This window comes from Myxocyprinus asiaticus, chromosome 5 (genome assembly GCF_019703515.2).
Source record: "Myxocyprinus asiaticus isolate MX2 ecotype Aquarium Trade chromosome 5, UBuf_Myxa_2, whole genome shotgun sequence".
NCBI lineage: Eukaryota > Metazoa > Chordata > Actinopteri > Cypriniformes > Catostomidae > Myxocyprinus > Myxocyprinus asiaticus.
In genome coordinates, this window is record NC_059348.1 from 23813194 (window position 1) to 23827450 (window position 14257).

The window sequence follows — 14257 nt, forward strand, 5'->3', positions numbered from 1 at the left end:
CCAGTTTTTTACCTGAATGGTGGCTCACTCTTCATTTCACCACAAGTCCGTCAGGCTCACTTCTGGTGTCCTGCTGGCTGTTTAAAATGGGCCAGGCCAACATCCAGATGTTTACACGGATGTGCCCGTGATGGTAGGAATATACAAGGACCCCAATCCCTCTGAGGGGGTGCAAAACTCATGTCCTGTGCCATATGCAGCTCTCTGGTGGGACGTTGCAAAGATGCCGAACATGAGTGCACCGGAGCTGCAGCAGACTTTTTTCTCTTTCTGCAAGGAAGCATCTGCTGGAATGCGGCAGTCTGCTGTTTAACAGCACAGAATTTTTCCACCACCGACTGGACTGCGTCACCAAACAGCCCAGTTTGTGACACAGGAGTGTTCATTAGGAAGGCCTTGTACTTGTCACGAATGTCCATGAGCGTAAGCCACAGATGGACCGCCATATTCCAACTAACAGCACGAGCAATGTGTTTGGTAGCTCTCAGCACCAAATCAGTAGCCTGGCGTAGTTCCATGACAGCCTCAGCATCCAGTCCTGCTCTCTCATCTAAATCCCTCATAAAATGGGCTAGGTAGGCTTGCAAAACTGCCAACATATGCAAAGACGAAACCGCTTAACCCGAAGCCAGGTAGGCCTTGTTCAACAAGGATGAAATCCTCCTGCACAGCTTCGAGGGAAGAGTATGCCTCAACTTCCTTGTAGCCGCCGAAGAAGGAGAGAGATGGGCTGCCAGCATCTCCTCCATCACCGGGACCAAAGTATATCCGTGCTGGAAGCTCTCCACACATTTAAAAACGGATAAGTTAACGAGGGCCTGGAAATCTGTCCGCTAGGAGGCAAGGTCTCAGCCTGGCCACCGCAAAATCCTCAGAATCCGCCACCGTAGACATGGTGTCTTCGTCCTCAGCGCCAAAGGAAACTGCCGTGCGGGTCTCAGGGCTAGGACAAAAATGCCCGTGTGTAAACTCCACAGGAGAATGTCAAGCCGAATCCGGGGAGAGTTACAGAGAGAACCGAAGTTCGCCTGCTGTTCAGCCCCCATCTCCTCGCTGTCAGCTCTGGCCTCCCATGAGTCACATTGCCACGTGGCGCTGGCAGACACGTGGCCAGAACGAGCATGTGGCTTGACTGAATCCTTACCAAAGGAGGCAAGCCTTTCGCGGAGCGTCCTGATGTTCATCAAGTCACACTGTGGGCAATATGAACCCTCCAATGTGGCCTCAGCGTGGCGAAACCCCAGACAGGAAACACACATGTCATGGGAATCTTCACCGACGATGAATCATGTACACGAAGGTAAGCACTTCTTAAAATCCATCCTGTGTTGCCACTCAAAAGGAAGAAATAATAATCCTCGCTTCAACGTGTGTTGCGAGTACAACACAAGCCAGACGATATCGTGCACTGAAGAACAGAAAATCTGACTCAATGGCACGAAAGCGAGCGCCTTTATGGAGCCCGTAACATAGCTCCCTAAGGAGTGTCGCTTAAGAGCCATCAGCCAATAATTTGCCATGAGTGTATAAGGGCTTCAGATTATGTGACACTCTGATGGTGTCCCATAGCGTTCACATGCAGCTCGAGTTCCACGAAAGGGAACAGCAGTTCCTTGTACTGTTTTCCAGCAGTGGTGCTTCTTCACTTCAAAATCTTCAGCCCCACGGCAAAAGAAGACATATTTTCCTGAGTTGTGAATATCTGTTTGCAGTCTTAATTTAATGTTGGTGAGATTAAAAGACCATATACCGCAAAATATATGGCAAGGATATATGTCTTTCTATTGAGTTTGTCCTCACGGGCAGAACACAACAACATCCAGCACGTTTTATTCTGATTCACAACTCTTATGAACCGATTCTTTATAGTGAATCAAAACAGACAGAGCAACCAGTGTAGACCTACAAACAAATACAGTACTGTGCAAAAGTTTTAGGTACTTTAAGATGTTTCACAAAAACATTTGTCTTAAAATGGTTATTTATATCTTCAGCTTTAGTGTGTTAATAGGAAAAATACATTTTAGACATTACTTTTGCAAATAGAAAAGATTAGAATAGAAGAACAGGGCGCTCTGCAAGAGATGGCATTGCCCCCACAGAGCCCCCCATTGAACATTGAGTCAGTCTGGGATTAAATGAAGAGACAGAAGCAATTGAGACAGCCTAAATAGATAGAAGAATTGTGGTGAATACTCCAAGAAGCTTGGTACATCTTTTCTGCCAACAACCAAGAAAAACTGTGTCCAGGTGTACCTTGGGGTTGAACTGGGGCTGTTTTAAAGGCAAAGGTGGCCACACCAAATATTGATTTAGCTTTTTTATGTTTACTAGACTTTGTATGATGTTAATTGATAAACTATTTATGGCATTATTTTTGAAGACATCCTCACTATGCAACATTTTTCACAAGTTCCTAAAACTTCTGCACAGTTTTACTGTTATAAGCCAGTTCTTTTAATCAACCATTTAAAAAGACTGACAAGCTGACTGACTAATTTCACTTATGCCAAGCTGTAAGTAAAGATACATATTTGAAACAAGTAGATTTTTGTCATATTAATAATAAAAAAATAAAATAATAAATCATAAAACAAAAATTAAAACATCACATTTCTCAGCGAATAATCAGAGTAATGGCAAGTAGTATGTAAACAGGATTGAAGAGATTGCCCTAATCATGTAAACATCTTAACTTGATAATTCCTTACACTCTGATTATTTCAATAATAGTATTGGTGTACATGTAAATGTAGCCAATTACTTTTATTATTTTTCACACAAATCATGAGTAAAACAGCAGATTACCAGGTCATAAACACGTACTTTTCACCCTGCTTGCATGACATATTCAACTGCATTTACAAGCTTGCTCGGACACGATAAAATTAATAGAGCGTTGCACTTGCGACTCAGAGGAATGGGTTACAAGTCCCAAAGAGCATGCAAGCCAGCACGTGAGCTGAAAGTGACAGAAGCACCAAAAAATTATGTCGTTGCTTCAACAATTGTGTTTTTCATCTCACATTTGCTTTTATGACACTATCGGTTAGGTTTAGGTTTGAGGTTTAGGGTAGGGAGGCATTTTAAAACTCAACAGAGCATCAACCTTAAAAAAGCTTGTCTGTTTGGGAGAACACTGAACTTCCTTTTAGCACCACACAGTGGACATTTCACCTTGGAACAGCCATGAAACGTATCATGAACCACAAATGTTACCACATTAACAAAGTTTTTATTGGGCTGCACATTGTCTAGAATACATTTATATGCATTCACAACTATTTGTTATTATAACCTTCAATTTGCACATTGTTTGGAGGAGAACATTGGGCAGGACATATATTTTCAATCAAATACTGAAATTAGAATTGGCTTTTTTTATCAGATTAATCCATCAAAAAAAAAAAAGAATAAATAAATAAATAAATAATTATATATATATATATATATATATATATATATATATATATATATATATATATATATATATATATATATATATGAATAATTATTTATTTATTTATTTATTTATTCATTTATATATATATATATATATATATATATATATATATATATATATATATATATATATATATAATTCACTGAAAAACCGATACTCAAAATAGTCATTAGTTGAATCCCTATTTTCATGATGAATAAACATACGTCCCTGCTCTAGCTCTCATTGCCCAAGATGGCTCCTCAAAAAGACAGACAGATTCAGCAAACAGAGTGCTATGCACTCAGCACTTGGCAGTAGGAAAATGGCTGTCTCCGTTTGGCTCTGATGCCACAGCGGCAGGTGATGGAAGAGAGGACTTGGCTAAACAAGACACCAGTGCTGTGCTCAAGTAGCACCAGCAATCTCTCTGACACGACATGACAGTTTGCCTTGAGTTACAGGAAAAAGCCATGATGGATGCTAAGCTCCCCCTCACCTGTGGGGACTCACAATAGCGTTCCAGAGCACTTGGCTGTTTTTCTGTCTCAGAGTTGAGAGGAAAAACACTCCCCGCACCAAGAAATGAAAGGGGCAATGAGGGGAGACGTGGAAAGTCAGCTTTATTGAACAGAAAGTAGTGTCAGGTAGAAAAAAGGCAGTTCTCTTTGTAGTTCTATTACCAGAGAGAAAGGTATAGTGGGGAATGAGGGAGAATGTGAACTGGGGATTTCAGTCTTTTTTTGTCCTTCCTTTCTTTTATCGCTCAGCACCCTCAGCTTGTTAAAGATGTTTATGTTCAACTGTCACTCATGGTGATGCCTCCTTTAACAACCCTCTGCAGAAAATCTGGGCCCTCGATGCATCCTGGGACATCATCCAAACCAAAACATGCAAAAGTACAGCAATAAATCAGTCGACATGTGGGAGTTGACACGTCTGCAGGCGTTTAGTGTCTGTTAAACATGCTAAACACAAAGGGAAATATCAGGGCTGTGTTTGATAAGCTAATGTGGAGGCAAAAGTTATTTACAAAACAGCTATCACTTCAGTTTCAATTCCACATTTGTTACGAATACAGTAGCCACAAAAAGTGGACAAAAAAAAAAAAAAAAAAGGCCACACTTAAGCCACAGTTAAAAATGAATGAATGTCTTTGCATTCTATAACAAAATATCAAAACAAATGGCATTTATTTTAAAAGTGCACTCAGTAGATTTTTTAACTTGTTGTCTTGTGACACTGACACCTAGGGGCATGGCTGCAGCATCATGGACCCTATAAGTGAACCCTTTCCTGCAGTAACTAATTTTGTAAACGCAGGCAACATTATAATTGCCTATATAAATTGATATAAAAAATAAGTAGCAGAAAAACATTTTATGCCATTTTGGTGCAAAAAATAAATAAATAAAAATAATACATGTAAAGATGATGTCATGTGTATTTTGTTGATTCATGTCTTTTATTTTGAAATGTTTAGTTCCTGTTTCCCTTGTCATGTGATTCCTGTTTTCCCTCCATGTTCACGTGTCATGTTTTCATTGGTTTATTGTTTAATTAGCTTGTTATGAGTTCTGTTTGTTCATTGGTTTATGTTCTCCCATGTCTTGTATTTAAGCCCTCATGTTTGCACTGTCTAGTTATCAAGTATTGAATGTAACTTTGTAGTCAAGTCAAGCCATAGTCAAGTCAGTCCATGTTTTGTTTTGTTGTCAGGGTTATTGGTTCTCACTTTGTAAATAAACTGCACTTGGGTTCTTCATGTCTTCGTCATTGCCAGCAGCAGCACACGTTACAGATGACAGAACAAAAGCGCCCTGTCATCTTATGATAACAGTAAAACTACTTGGTTTTCTGTTTTGTGCTTACATCTCTATTCTCTTTGCAAATTTTTACTCAATATACTCATTTACATTTGAGGCATTTTGATAATAACAGAATTTCTAGCTTTTTCGGAAAACGCTGTTTGTCTCGCGCATCCACAAGTACCTGACTGATTTGTGTGCTTTAAAATTTTAGGTGCTGCTGACCGCAGGCCTACCTCTTCACTGCTGTTTGTTTTTCATGCCATTGTTGCACTCGATGGTGATCTTGTTGAGTTTCAATGATTACTAAATTCCACCAGACAAAGAGGGCAAATAAGATTTTAAACGTTCCATCTAGCACGCACACGTGCGTGAATGAGCGAGCAAGCAAGAGAGAGGGAGGCAGAGAGAGCTGCACTGCTGCTCCAATCTAATGATCTCCGATTCCAATCAGGTTTTAGAAGAGTACACCGAACAGAATGAAACAGTTAAATGTCGTATTTAATTAATCACATGATTTTAAATGAGACCCCCCAAGAATGTGCAGATTAGCTTTACAGGATCTCCTGTTGCATTAAGGATGTCTGAGACCCTCCTAGACCCCCCATAATTCGCACCGTGGTTGGCTTTTTGTACAGCACTTTGTTCCCCCATAAGAGATGCAAAGCAGGCAGGCAAACATATTGTGGATTTGACATTTGCTAGTTTACATATCATAAAGCCCTGGATGCTCAGATGGGTGTTCAGATGGTAACAGGACTCGTTCTGTGTATAAGTGGTATCACAGCTGCGTCAGTGACAGGGCCAGACACACCACACACTTGTGCATTCTTGTCGAAAGTTGTCAAAGCAGCTAGGACAAAAGGTGTTTCCAAAAAATCTTTATATTTAAAGGAATCTTGAAATGTAAAATAGTTTATCCAAAAAACCTAGTCTTCTCCATTTTATGAAAATGAATGGGGACAAGTACTCTCATGCTTCAATGAGTACAACAAGCACCATAAACAGTGGCGTATCCAGGACATTTTTACTGTTGGCCAAGATGTGGCACAGACCTAGTGTGGGGTGGCGATACCGGGAGAACCTTTATGAATGGCACATGATCAAAATGTGTAAATATCGCATTGCTTTGCTTCAACATCTACACATGTAGAATAAATGAATTCTTAAACTCATGTTAGCATTCACTGAATTGTTTGTATTCAATATCAGACTGTTGTTTTGACATTTGACAGTTTTCTATTCCTGTTCTATTTCATCCTATTACAGTTTCTGGGAATCTCTGGTTATTTTAACATAACATCCATTTTTTAATCAGTAATTGTTTAGGAAAAGTCAGTTACACATTTTTAAGAGCTATTCTCATTGTAGAGAATTAATCTGCGTATAACATCAGGTATAGTGTATAATCATAAAAAGATACAGGTGATAACTGATTGAGGCGCAATTCAATCAATCATTCAATCAATTATTCATTCATTTATTAGCTATAACTGCACTGTCCAGCAGAAATATTGTTAAATTTGGTACAAATCAGTGTGTGAAATTGGCTACGAGGGCTTATAGGTGTCTGTCTGGAAACCCCAAAATTGCAGATTGGGCTCTGAATACAGTAAAAAACAAAACTCTATTTACAGTGTCTACTCAGGTTTATTTTCCACATGTTCTGATAGCTTCAATTACTTTGAATATTTTCAAATAAAATAGTTAGTCAAATCATTTGCGGCATTTAAGTGCAATTTGCCCTGCCTCTGCATATTTAAAATGTCAAATAAGGTATAAAAACTATGAAGATTTTATTGGTCTGACTGACAAATAATACACATAAAGAGCTCATAAATAACTCATGTAAAGATTTAAAGTACAGTCACAGCACAAACCCTTCCATTTCACACACAGGTTAGCCATATATATAACTTTAGCTATTGAACATATACATCTGTAAAATGCTTTACACACCTTTACACATTAAATCAGAAAACATGGCATTTCATATTTCATGTCAATATAAAGATAACATGCTGAATGTGGTGTAGGGTCTAGCTTACTCTTTAACCTAGCTACTGTAACAACGAAAAAATGTTTTCACATTCACATGGAAATTCGAGATAAATTAAATGTTAGATTAGATGAACATACCTCTCAAATAACAGCTTTCTTTTTGACCAAAAATCGACGTCGTCAACTCATTGGAAGTTGGAGGTAGACGCTAGCTCGTGTCAGCTTCGTGCTTCTGACCGACCATTATACTCCAGACCTGGCGCCCGCTGCCCGCGACCTGCGGCACCTGCCTGGCCACCCGCGGCCTGCCCCTCCCCCCACTGATCAAAGATCAGCTCATACAGCTTCAGTCCCACCACTACTATAATGGTCAGAAATATAAAACTGACCCTGGGTCAGTGTGGCTCTAAATCAACAAATGACCTGAGATGTCATCTTTGATTGACAGGTGTTTCTATTGGTTCTTCGTTCTTATGATGATGAACATGATGAACAACCAATCAGTTCTGGGGTGGCCACAGGGTGGCCAATGAGATTTCAGGGGTGGCCCAGGCCACCACAGGCCACCCCCTAAAATCGCCACTGACCATAAAAGCAATATATCATATTTTTCCATACAACTTGTGAACTATATTGTGCATTATACTTCCGAAGCCTTATGATAGATTTGTGTAAGGAAAAGACCAAGATAAAAATCCTTATTCACTAAAAATCTTGCCCTTGCTCAAATTAAATATGGTGGCATTTGACATGTCACATTAGGTTTGACATCAGTGATATCAAATGTCAGTGGTTCTTGAGATGGGTTTACATCTCCATATTTTTATGTAAACTTTGTGATGTCACATAAAAAATGCTGGATGAAAACACCAAGATGCAAATAAAATCTCTAAAATGTGCTTGAAGAATGATGAAAACATTAGAATTTTCATAAAATCTATATAGGAATATTGATGTCATGTGTCTTTGCCTCAGTAAGCCATGTGAATGAGAGAATACAATCAATATCTGGTATATTCTGCAAAAGTACAGTGCATCCGGATAGTATTCACAGCGTTTCACTTTTTCCACATTTTGTTATGTTACAGCCTTATTCCAAAATGGATTAAATTAATTATTTTCCTCAAAATTCTACAAACAATACCCCATAATGACAACTTGAAAGAAGTTTGTTTGAAATCTTTGCAAATTTATAAAAAAAAAAAAAAAACGAAAAAAAAAAAAAAATCACGTACATAAGTAATCACAGCCTTTGCCATGACATTCAAAATTGAGCTCAGGTGCATCCTGTTTCCACTGATCATCCTTGAGATGTTTCTACAACTTGATTGGAGTCCACCTGTGGTAAATTCAGTTGATTGGACATGATTTGGAAAGGCACACACCTGTCTATATAAGGTCCCACAGTTAACAGTGCATGTCAGAGCACAAACCAAGCAATGAAGTCCAAGGAATTGTCTGTAGACCGCCGAGACAAAATTGTATCGAGGCACAGATCTGGGGAAGGGTACAGAAAAATTCCCCATGGTCCCAATGAGCACACTGGCCTCCATCATCTGTAAATGGTAGAAGTTTGGAACCACCAGGACTCTTCCTAGAGCTGGCCGCCCGGCTAAACTGAGCGATCGGGTGAGAAGGGCCTTAGTCAGAGAGGTGACCAAGAACCCGATGGTCACTCTGACAGCTCCAGTGTTTCTCTGTGGAGAGAGGAGAACCTACCAGAAGAAAAACCATCTCTGCAGCACTCCACCAGTCAGGCCTGTATGGTAGAGTGGCCAGACGGAAGCCACTCCTCAGTAAAAGGCACATGACAGCCCACCTGGGGTTTGCCAAAAGGCACCTGAAGGACTCTCAGACCATGAGAAACAAAGATTGAGCTCTTTGGCCTGAATGGCAAGCGTCATGTCTGGAGGAAACCAGGCACCACTCATCACCTGGCCAATACCATCCCTACAGTGAAGCATGGTGGTGGCAGCATCATGCTGTGGGGATGTTTTTCAGCAGCAGGAACTGGGAGACTAGTCAGGATCGAGGGAAAGATGAATGCAGTAATGTACAGAGACATCCTTGATGAAAACCTTCTCCAGAGCGCTCTGGACCTCAGACTGGGGCAAAGGTTCATCGTCCAACAGGACAACAACCCTAAGCACACAGCCAAGATAACAAAGGAGTGGCTACGGGACAACTCTGTGAATGTCCTTGAGTGGCCCAGCCAGAGCCCAGACTTGAACCTGATTGAACATCTCTGGAGAGATCTGAAAATGGCTGTGCACCGACGCTCCCCATCCAACCTGATGGAGCTTGAGAGGTCCTGCAAAGAAGAATGGGAGAAACTGCCCAAAAATAGGTGTGCCAAGCTTGTAGCATCATACTCAAAAAGACTTGAGGCTGTAATTGGTGCCAAACGTGCTTCAACAAAGTATTGAGTAAAGGCTGTGAATACTTATGTACATGTGTTTTTTTTTTTACTTTTGTTTTTTTTTTTATATAAATTTGCAAAGATTTGAAACAAACTTCTTTCACGTTGTCATTATGGGGTATTGTTTGTAGAATTTTGAGGAAAATAATGAATTTAATCAATTTTGGAGTAAGGCTGTAACATAACAAAATGTGGAAAAAGTGAAGTGCTGTGAATACTTTCCGGATGCACTGTATGTCATCAAAATGATTTGCTACTATTATCTCCAAGAACTGTCTGAATTTTACACTATGCATTGAGAATATTTTTACTAGTATCTTTTAGGGAATAGTGTTCATTCAGTGATCAATTGATTTCCGCAGTTGTCTCAGTTAAGCTCTTTGGGTTTCTGTATTTTTACTTCTTCACTCTGCTACTGCTCGGATCTTAAGCTCCAGTGCTGTTTGGGCTTTCCATTTTGAGTCCCACCAGCTACAGTTTTGTTCCTCCCTCATCCTCACCCTTCTGGTCAGATACATCTTTCAGCCTCCACCCTGTCATCCCCCCCTTCAGGCATTCCAGACTGTTCTCCATGTGTCTGTACTGTGCATTTATGCTTTCTGTGTGGAGGAGGAATTATTGAGAGAATGGATGTGCATTAACTTTTTGTGCGAATGTTTGAGTGAATTAAACTTTCAAAGTCTGATGCGGAACCATTTGTGCCCTGTTTTTGCTCCAAATATCCAAACACACACCCTGCATGTTTTTGCACATTCATTTGTTTTTTCCTACTTGGCATGTCTTGTAAAAACAGTGTCTTTCACACTTTTTTCAGACATACTTTCTTGTATGTAACAGTCTTTTTTTCTTACAATGCCATCTCCCTCAGTCTTAACCCTGAGAGTGGTTAGCATTGCACTGGCACGGTACAATTTCAGTTCCAGAGACACACGGGAATTCTCTCTGCAGGTGGGCGACCTGGTGAAGATCTACATCAAGTGTACTAATGGATGTGGAAGGAGGAGGTCAATGGCAGGGTGAGGAAAAACACTCTTATGCATTTTCACTCACTTCAACTGTTCCGGTATCCAGTTATTCTACTGTCACTTTCACACTAGAAGTTTTGCTGCTGATGTGGTTTGATTGACTGTAAAGGTTTGATTAATTGTCTTTTGAACTTTGGTGCACATCTAGGAACTGCACTCGAGACCATTCCTGCGAAATACAGTGCATTTTGTGGATGATGTGAACACAGTCTGAAGTGAACTCTAAGGTTACGTTCACACAACAGCAGAATACAGTGTCAGTCCTGTTTGGAGTGCAAAGTAGTTACAGTATGTCAACATTTTCAAGGGGTAACAACTGAATTGGAGAAAAACTGAACAGAGTTTTTAATCACTTCAGATTTGCTGATCCACCAGCTGGACCATTACTAAACTAGCATAAACCAGTATCACATTTCATACTGGTCTAAGCGAGGAGTTCCAAATAAAAACAAAATCCTTAAGGCAAGTTCACATTTACCTTCACACTGCGAAATTCCATGGGTCATCTCAATGGGAAAACGTGCGATCGTGAATTTCACGCAATGGACTTTCGGTGGCGAAGAATATCCCCTTCGTGGATTCCATGTGGAGTTCAAGTTTGGTGAACTTTGGCAGGTGAATTCACAGCATTGACCAATAGGAAGTTGCTTGGTTTGGCAATGATCTCTGGGTGGGTGGTGCTTCGTACACAGATACACTGAATATTCACAATGGACAAGGGTATTATTTTTGTGGTAAATTTCTTTCAATTTTACTTGCACAGTGTATAAAGTGCAGCATGCAAAAAAAAAAAGTGCCTTTAAATACGCAAAACAAAGTCTTGATATTTACATATCATACATGATTGACAGTTCCAAACATTGGTTATGTGAACATAGCCCCATTGATTACATAGATTTTGAGATGATAAACAGTTTCTGGTGCTATTCGTACTCTGGATATATAAACAACAGCAATATATAGGTAAGACTGTGATTGATATGTGCTGTTCCTCAGGATCTCATATTCATACTGATTGTTTTTACATCTAGTATTAATGTACAAAAAGTTTTGAATTAGGGTTTAGCCCATCATCATTTGGGTACACACAACAATCCTTCTTGACATTAGTCATCACTTCTCTGAATCAGAGCTGCTCTTGACTCTCCAAGACACCTGAATCTTTCTTCATTCCTTATTAGATTCCCTTTCCTTCATTCATTTTATCTGGTTGAGTTTGTTAAGAGAGATGATTCATTAGGGGTGATGACAGAAGATTACAAAATGGCTTTTAATGATTATTTTGCACATGCCATTATCAAATATGATCCTGTCTCCATATGAGCCCTCAAACCAGTCACCCAAGGTGAAGAAAAGATATGCTCTGCGGCTGTTAGGCCAGAAATTTACTTTAGACAAGTACACAAATGCATACGTAAAAATCAACGCATTACAAATGCACGGTTCTATTGAACATGCCCTCTTTGGTTAGTCTAACGGTAACAAACCTTAAAGGGGTGATAGAGTTACCTTTCAATGTCTATGCCATTAAACCGGATGTGTTATTATTCAGGCAGCTAACTACAAACATGTTTTTAAGATCTAATTTGCACAGCAAGATTCTCCTCAAACTGTTGCTCTACCATGACAGATTTTTTTCAGTGTGTAGTATATGGATGAATGGATGGAAAGCAAACACATTGGTAACCGCAACTGTTTCTATTACAGGTGGGATGGATCCCATCTACTTATGTGGTAGAAGAGGAGTGACCAGCGCAGGGAGTTGAGGCACATTGCACGGTCCTAACCTCGCTATGCTGTGTCAGTGACAAGAAACATAATAGTAAACAATACACTCTTTTTGAGGTAAAGAACCACAAACACAGCAATTATCGACCTCTTCTAACAGGAGCCAATGGACTGCAGATGAAACCTGTTGTGTGATGCATCTCAAGCCCCGTCGGCTTTGACTTATTAATTAGTTATGAATCTCCCTTGCTGCTCCATATTCAGTCCAGACCCAGACATCTCTCTCTGTCTCCTCTTCTTTCTCTCACTCTCATTCCCTTGCTCTCATCCTGTCACCTCCTGAAATCTTCACACAGGGCCTGGGGCCCCCTCTCTCTACCTGTTTAAAATTTAAACTCCATTTCTGTGCTATGCCGGACCTCCTATAAACTAAGGAGTGGCACGCAGAGAGAAAAGCCCTGAGCTGGACATTTTTTTCCCCCCACACGGCGACCTTAACGCTGCGCTTTCAGCTCACCTTGTGCTATAATTGATGATTTCATCCACCAGTCTGACTCTGCAAAGTTTGGCTGGGGTGAGATTGAGCACCGTGCTGTCATGAAGCCATCCTCGCTGCCTCCTCCTCTTCAGCCCGGATAACATTGAGCATGTGAGCTCTCGCATGGCCTCGGAGTATAGCCCAGGAGGCCTGCCATTCAATGCGATATCCATCTCAGCTGACCAAACACACCACGCTGTGATCAGTCACTGCGCTGTCTGTTTTTAAACCTCAGATACTCCCAACTGACAAGCAGAGCATTGCTGCCACTGATTTTGGATGAGAACTCAATTCTTTCTGTTGTCATGAAACTGAAAGACTAAAAAGTGAATGTCCCTGTTATTCCCATATGGCCTCTAGGCAAAGGCTGCTGCATACTGCCAAAAAAAACAAAAAAAATTGTCATTTGAGAGGAACAAATTCATACATTTAGTTAGGTTCATGCTTATTACAAGTGAAATTTTTTTTTTAAAAAGATCAAGACAAATTACACTTATATTTAAGATACATTCTGAAAAAAAGATGTCTTAACATCTTGTGCAATTTTGTTTCTCAGGTATCTTGTTATAAGAACAAGTTGCTGAATGTAAGAATGCTTAGATATTTTTACTTGGCAGATTTGGGATTATTGCCAATCCGGTCTCATTACAAGTCAAAATAATACATAGAGAAAAATAAATGAACAAATTAGCAATGTTATTAAGATTTTTCCTAAGCTTACCCCAAACCCTAATCAAATTTAACCATGATTTTAATAAGACAGTAACTTGTGTGTACCATGGGAGAAAGAAACATTGGGTTTGGAATGAGCAGGCATTGCATGAATAAATGGAATGAAAAATTTGTTCAGATGTTTAATTTCCTAAAATAAAGTGTTGGATATGAGGCTTGCTAAAATTTGTTGACTGTATTGTATCGATTTGAAACTCTTGCTTGATGATTGGTTAATCTCTGTGGGAAATAAAAGCCAAGTCGTGTGAAATTTTACGATTTTTCCATCTCGTACAAATTATTACACAATGTTGTGAGACCATTATGATTCTTGCAGTGTGCTGTACTGTATATCAGTTCCCCATTTCAGCACAAATGAGCTTGTAAAAACTACAGACATTTTGTTTTCACTGCCATTACTGTTTCATATTGCACATTTGAGTCCATATTTTCTGGTTCTCATCAGAATAAATGCTAATTATCACTTGTGTTTCTTCGAGCAAGTGAAGTTTGTTGTTAGAAAATATGAGATGGTCGTAATCAATATCACCCAAGGCACACATAATCGCTGGATATCAATACTTC

The 14257-nt window shown here is 39.8% G+C and overlaps 1 protein-coding gene across 1 annotated transcript in view; it reads left to right on the plus strand.

Moving 5' to 3' along the window:
- vav3b (vav 3 guanine nucleotide exchange factor b) overlaps window positions 1-12444 on the plus strand; it is a gene marked incomplete at its 5' end in the record, with an annotated part of 83075 nt that extends 70631 nt beyond the window's left edge. The window contains 4 exon segments of the mRNA XM_051698360.1: window positions 838-1300; window positions 10539-10658; window positions 10661-10686; window positions 12403-12444. Coding sequence (XP_051554320.1) covers window positions 838-1300; window positions 10539-10658; window positions 10661-10686; window positions 12403-12444 — 651 coding nt within the window.
- Between the last annotated feature and the right edge of the window lie 1813 nt (window positions 12445-14257).